At 37.1% G+C, this 6,647-nt stretch overlaps 1 protein-coding gene across 1 annotated transcript; it reads left to right on the top strand.

Annotated features, from left to right (window-relative positions):
* Positions 1-738: 738 nt before the first annotated feature.
* Positions 739-4,573, top strand: LOC108676772. The gene is made up of 5 exons (XM_018164909.2): positions 739-766; positions 1,435-1,565; positions 2,737-2,883; positions 3,166-3,321; positions 3,881-4,573. The coding sequence occupies exons 2-5, from the start codon at positions 1,445-1,447 to the stop codon at positions 4,126-4,128; spliced, it is 672 nt and encodes a 223-aa protein (XP_018020398.1). The 5' UTR covers positions 739-766; positions 1,435-1,444; the 3' UTR covers positions 4,129-4,573.
* The last annotated feature ends 2,074 nt before the right edge of the window (positions 4,574-6,647 follow it).

The raw sequence follows: 6,647 nt of genomic DNA, 5'->3' as shown, positions 1-6,647 counted from the left end.
AATATCATTAATTAAACTTCTATGATATATCACCCTGGCAAAAATTCAGACTTGTACTAACTTGTTGTAAGGTCATCACCACAAATGGGATTTATCCTTAACCAGTAGGATGGTCTTGGGGAATTTTTTGTAAAGTCTAGGGGAAAGATCATCTTGTGCTGTATGTATGTAAGTGATATCGCTTTATATAGTCTTCTTTTGTAGCATGAGAAATTGAGTATGCACGGTATGATTGAGCCATTTCAAACTACTAGTCTGATGAACGTTATTGCAGAAACAGCGCTTTAATTTTCATCGGAAACTTCAAAAAATAGAGCCTGTAATTTCGGTAATAAATCTACAACTCTAAAACTGAAAGCCATTGAAAACGAATGTTTGTTAAAAATCATTTGTGTCACCGTCATGTTTAACAGAACTTTTAGCAAATAATTCATCATTGCGGACAGTCCGCGGCTCAATTTTAGAGTCAAGAAAACTTTATTTCTCCATCTGAAATGATTGAATTGATGAGACCTTTAATCGTATTGATCTCACCGTATTGATGAGACATCAAAAATCATCATTAATCATAGCGTGACTCCGCAATTATGTGCAACTTTCACGCATGATAGCCAGACATCAACGTCAGAAAGTTTAGCCCCAAATCGCGAGGACAAAAGTGCCATCACAAAAGAGTATAATGCTTTGCAGTCATGCCGCGTCCAGAACGAATTCCCCACTTAGATACGCCCTGTTCACTGTGGTGTGTGGTTCACGTTTACAAAAGGTGAGTAATACTGACATTGCGGTTATCTTATACTCACCTATAAGGACATATATTAGGTCTTGCTAGTTTCTTCATTAAGATCACTTATTGTTTGCGAACAGTTTAATATCTGCAAAATACCCAGGTCTTAAATCTTTCAAACTCATCCAAATACAATAGAATAACGTCATGGACTTGAAACAATACATTTTATGCGATACTCAAAGCTAATTTCACCCAGGATACATTAATTATTAGTTGTTTTTTCTTACTATCTATTTGACTCGACAGTGTGGTGTCATTGTTGCATAGCTTTTTGATAAGATTTGGGCAATATCAACAAAAGTTCAGAGCAACGCCTGCATTTCGTTGAACGAAATTTAGAACTCGGAAGAAGCTCATCCTTCCTGTCCAACAACATCCTACTAAATAGCGATATATGAAATAATATATCATGTCCAGTAGCTTAAAAATACTATCTTGAAACTGATTTAAATGGCCAAACGATTCTATTAGGCCCTTGAATATTGATGAATATTTGAACATGCCCAAACAAGCCCAGGAAAATTACCTCTAACAATGTGTCCAATAAATACGAGAGCCTATTAATAATCACAACTGAAAAATACGATAAATTTGTTCAGAATAACAACATACAAGGCCTTTGGGGGTTGCGATCCACTTTTCAGGACTTTAACGATGGCGATGCTGCTTCTCGTTCTCCTGTCGGCGCAACATAGCAGCGCCACGTGGACGTCGAACATCCAGAATTACGCTATCCTGTCACCAGTGCAGGACATCGTCTCCGTCCACTCTGAATGTAAGCTGAAATATCATATATGGCTAAAGAATCGGCTCTCTAGGTCCCTTATTGTGACGATCGAAGTGCCTGTGTACATGTAAGAAAACAACAAGTAGGTATCGTATGGCTCAAGTATTGGTCCTTTAGGTCACTTATTGTGACGATCGAAGTGTCAGCAGACAAGTAAGAAAACAAGTTGGACGAACGCTAAATTTCAGGCAACTATTTTGGTGATTCGCAATTGGAAGTTTGATAGAGCGCATGAGACAGGCTTTTTGAATAAAAATAGCCGCGAACAAGCGGTGGTACTCTTGCGTACGAGGAATTCTTGATTACCTGCAAACATGTTTACAGTTATACTATATTTTTTGTTCTGATTTCCAATATTATTTAACCATTGCATGAGAATGCAAGGATTTAAAGTCCCGTTATGGACAACTATATTTCTTAATAATATTGTTAATTTTTGCAGAAATTCAATCTAGGTTCCGTAGAGACTATGACAAGTCACCATTTTTGACTTCATTTTTTTACGATCTCGATTGAATAAACAAAACAAACAAGGAGAGTGCGGAACAAATAAAAACATTTTAAGCTGGTAAAATTCCTTGCACATGCACAGATGCATTCAAATGCAAAATTTAATTCATAATAGTATCCAAAATTTTCTGGACAGGATGATTCTTGAAACCATTAGGTTTGTAAAAGCATGACGGGTATCCAAAAGAGTGTTGAATATCTGATCGAAGCGGCAGGCACGTTCCAGTGCGTAGCCAGTGGCAACGATCGATTAACGTCATAACATTCTGTCACGACTGCGCCACGTAGCCTACGAAGCTTGAAGAATGTTATAGTGCGGGCTGTGTCGATCTATGTTAATATTCCACTAACTTTACAACTTCATCCTTCTATCAAATTAATTGGTTGGGCGATATCATTTCCTGCTTTAACTGTTAGCCAGCTAATCAATAAATTCTTGGGATGTAGAGAACCATCATCTCCATATAAATGCCTGACAATGTTTTTTGTTATCGTATTTCAATTTGTACAGATTATACAATTTCATTTACGACTTGAATATTTGTGTTTGAAAACTCATATATTATTGCATTTCTTTAAATTTATTAGGTTTATCAACCATTAATATCATTTGATACCATCTAAATAATAATAATGTTTGTTCTAATAGGTGATTGTAGAGAGCTGTGCATTCAGTACGACAACTGCACGGCAGTGACGTACGATGCCGTGGGCGACACCTGCACCCTCAGTGGGGGGAGTCAGAGCTCCCTGACAACACAGCGTAGAGTTGACACCGTCACCTACGCCAAATTCAGTATTTACCCGTGACCAATGGCAACCGAGTCGATCCATGCTTCAATATTTTGCACTAAATTGAACGTTTCCTCTCTATAATATTTTTTTGCTGTAAATGGAATGTTTTCACCTTAAAAATTGTTTTACTGTAAATTTGAAATTTTTTAAAATCCCTTCCAATTTTCCCAAACCTGTTATACTCATCATGTTTCGGTCACCGCAAGTCAGAGGATTGCACGGAACTGAAGAACGCATAAATTTGGTTAAATTTGCTGCTAAATTTTTATAAATTCCTGCACAGGTTACACTCCCCCTGCACCACAGCTGTTCATGTCGACGGACAAGTCATATAACCAGTCTCGTGCAGATATGGTGGCAATGTGTGCTGCTCAAAATGGGATCCCGCTCATCATACGCACCACACAACAACGGGCTCAAGCCGTGCAGCTTGTGGGGAGTTAGTTAATTTTTCTAAATTTTAAGGCATTTTAAATCATATTTTGTATGATATTTTAATTTTACGTAGGAGAAAAACATTCAGTTTATAAAAAAGACAGGCTGACGAAGACACAATGTTTTTTTAATTTATTATTTATGCATTAGATCCTCACAATGAAAATGATGTAAACAAGAGCTGATGTGATGAAATTTTGTGGACCAAATACTTTTTCAGAAATTCCACATCTCCTCGAGCCTCTACAATTTAAGGTCAACTCGAATGCATTTGTGATTAACATGTCAATTTTTATATATTTCAAATTACCGACTTGCATGTATTCGTTAAAGAAGTTACTAACTTTTAATTGCATTGAAATGAACTGAATTTAATGCAACTCGTTCGTGAATAATTTTACTGCAATAATTAATTTTCACTAAAATCCGTTGATCATACAATTTATTTTAAACGAAAAACAGTGCCTTTTTATTTTTAAATTTATCCCGTTACAATTGCCTGCAACATCTAGTGCGGTATTACAAGTCTAATCTTGATTAGAATAATTGAATGTTTTTTTCAGCCTATGGTACATGGACCATTTTTTCCGGTGGAAGCTATGCCTTCCTCTCCGCCCGCGATGTGCTCGCCACTGAAGATCCCATTTGGCCCGACGGAACCAAAGTCATTGGCTCGGTCTTCACAAAAAGCAACATCCAAATTGAAACCAAGTATGGGATAGCAACAATGCTTACGAGCGACGGGAATGTTGTCATCACAAAGGAAATGAACCCTAACGAATTGCACTCCTTGTGTGAAAAATATCCATAAAAATTTCAGCCGCTGAAACAGAGCGTGTAATAATGAAAGGATCTTAAACTTTTCTTCTATTAGAATCGTGAGATAACTCTGTGGAATGGCTCTGTCATCCTTAATAGGTGATTCAAAACTATACCATTGTGCAAATTTATGAAAATAAATAATGCAACATATAGATGTTGGGATGCTTACATTTACATTTTCTTTTCATCATAAAGCGTTCCGTCACAAAGCGTCGCTTCACACCATAACTCTGGTCTTTGTGATACCTTTTCAAAAAATAATCCTCGTTCAGTTTGTGTTTAATTTGTGGCTTCGACATCATTTGGTACTTCTTCAAATTAAAAACATTTAATTGATGTACAACTTAAATGGATACGAGTTCAAGACGCATAGTTGGCCAATGCCTGAAAATCCTGGGGTCATTCTCTCAAAACTCGCTAAGTGAACGTAAGTACTTATATAACGCTCTATTTTCTTGTCTATGATTGGTGGATTTTGCGTGAAAGGCCGTCAATGACTGGCCGATGAACTTACGATCTCTTAATTTTTTTGAAAGTATGGGCCCTGGATGCTAGATTACCCTTATTAACAAGATATTTCACAAAACACTTGAAATATTTAGTGGAAGAATGTGAATGTTTTCGACGCGCATTAAACTTACACTTGGAAATTGTCCTCATGTATTAACGATATGTGAACGATACCGAATCTGAAGCTTGTTCGATGTTCGCTTTTCGACAGTAACAGTAAATGTAAAGCTAACATATTTTGATAAGAAAATCAGGCTCTTTTTTAATTTCAGTGTTATCATTTTTCATCGTTATCATTTTCGATCTCCAGCCTATGTGAGCATCTAAGTAAATAAATCGCACGTCTGTAAAAATAAGTCGTAACAATTAAGCGTGAGAGCTCAGAGCAGAATGGGGCGGGTGGACAAGCAGCTATAGTGTAGTGAACCGCATCTCGGTCGCGCTGAGACGGAAAAAATATAACTCAGTACTCAATGCAGTGAGTGACAGAGAGTGCATTTTCTCGTCGACGAAAACGTGACGTCACGGACGGACGGACGGACATGACGAGCACAATATTGTATTTTTTCCATAAATGAGGAAATGCGCTAAAAATGTTCTGGATGGTAATCGCTCAAGTATCTCGAGCCGCGGATTGTTATGGGATTAATGACAATGGGTTGTTTGTAAGAATCTATTTCTTTTTCATCTCCCATTTGGGATTGGAGCGTTCCATATGTTTTGATGCTGCACGCTGAATTGCTCACAAGATTATTGTCTGCACGTGTGTTTACCTAGAGCAAATACTCTTAATTTGATCTTACGTACGCTGCACCAATTCATTGATATTTAGTATTTAAGATACTTCAAATTATGAATTTATACGGATTTTCGACATTGAATTCACCTGTAATATTTGTTCAGAATTCATGTTCATTTTTCCATGTAATAAATCCAGTTATAATAATAAATATTTATTGGTGTATACCTTCAAATCTCGTTAATTTACCCTTAGCCCTGCAAGTAGATACCGGAACAACAATCTGTTCCATCAGATAGAGGTTCCATCAATTTTCCAACAACTTCATAAAATTGCTAAGACATAAACTTTTCAATTAAAATTGACACATAGTCCGAAAGGAACCTCATCGGATACAATATGTTACGAATAAATTCAATTTCGGTTTGTATAGCGTAAAGAGAAACAAATTCCATACCTGTGGTGTGTACATACGTACGTGAATTCCAGTCAGTCCGAAAAAAATAACATATGCTGAAAAAGCTCGTATCCAATCCGATGATAGTCGATTGACGAAAAACAGAAGTCTGAAAGCTACCCGGATGCTTAGAAAGGTGTCATCAAAGGGTCCGTTATAAAACAAAAGCTCAAAATCCAGGAAGCAATCAAGTAGTCAGTTAATTAAGAAACCCCGTTATAGCACCGAATCGACACTTCAGCGGACTCGGCTGCGGACTGGCCTGCGGACTCGAATCAAAACCTAACTTGACGTTCAACTCGACCACCCAGAAATCCGTCAATGATGGCCGGATTAATTCAACCATGGTCCGACCGGTCGTTATAGCATATGAACCCCGTTATAGCGCATAAACCCCGTTTTAGTGCATGAACCCCGTTATCGCGTATGAAAACAGTCGCAGAGTAGAGACAAGGAAGGCCCTTACGAAACCATTAATTTGCTGCTAACATTATTCTGCAAATACGAAAAGGGAGTTCAAGCAGATAATTCCCCGATAAATTATAAAAAGCTTCAGATCAGATCAACAACAAGGTCATTTATATCTTCTAACAAAGAACAAAGCGTCCAGACAATGATAGTTCTTTAGTTCCATTGTACCTACGCTTCTTGTGTATGCTGTATGTATACTCCTATGTATACTTTCGCAAGTAGGGAGGCAATTAATATTGTTTATAATAGATATAATATAATAATAAATGATTAGGCCTTAATAATAAAAACATAAAGTAGCTAACTCATGAGAATTCAGACATAAAGAAAC

The sequence above is a fragment of the Hyalella azteca genome, unplaced genomic scaffold (assembly GCF_000764305.2).
Source record: "Hyalella azteca isolate HAZT.00-mixed unplaced genomic scaffold, Hazt_2.0.2 contig1561, whole genome shotgun sequence".
NCBI classification, from domain to species: Eukaryota; Metazoa; Arthropoda; class Malacostraca; order Amphipoda; family Hyalellidae; genus Hyalella; species Hyalella azteca.
This window is presented reverse-complemented; position numbering and strand designations above follow the sequence as displayed.

What these genes read in the sequence shown, in the direction of transcription:
- LOC108676772 (XM_018164909.2), top strand. Translation starts at nt 1,445, where the DNA reads ATGGCGATGCTGCTTCTCGTTCTCCTGTCGGCGCAACATAGCAGCGCC. An exon ending in CGTCTCCGTCCACTCTGAAT is followed by an intron (nt 1,566 to 2,736) that starts GTAAGCTGAAAT and finishes TTGTTCTAATAG; the next exon opens with GTGATTGTAGAGAGCTGTGC. An exon ending in CGTCACCTACGCCAAATTCA is followed by an intron (nt 2,884 to 3,165) that starts GTATTTACCCGT and finishes ATTCCTGCACAG; the next exon opens with GTTACACTCCCCCTGCACCA.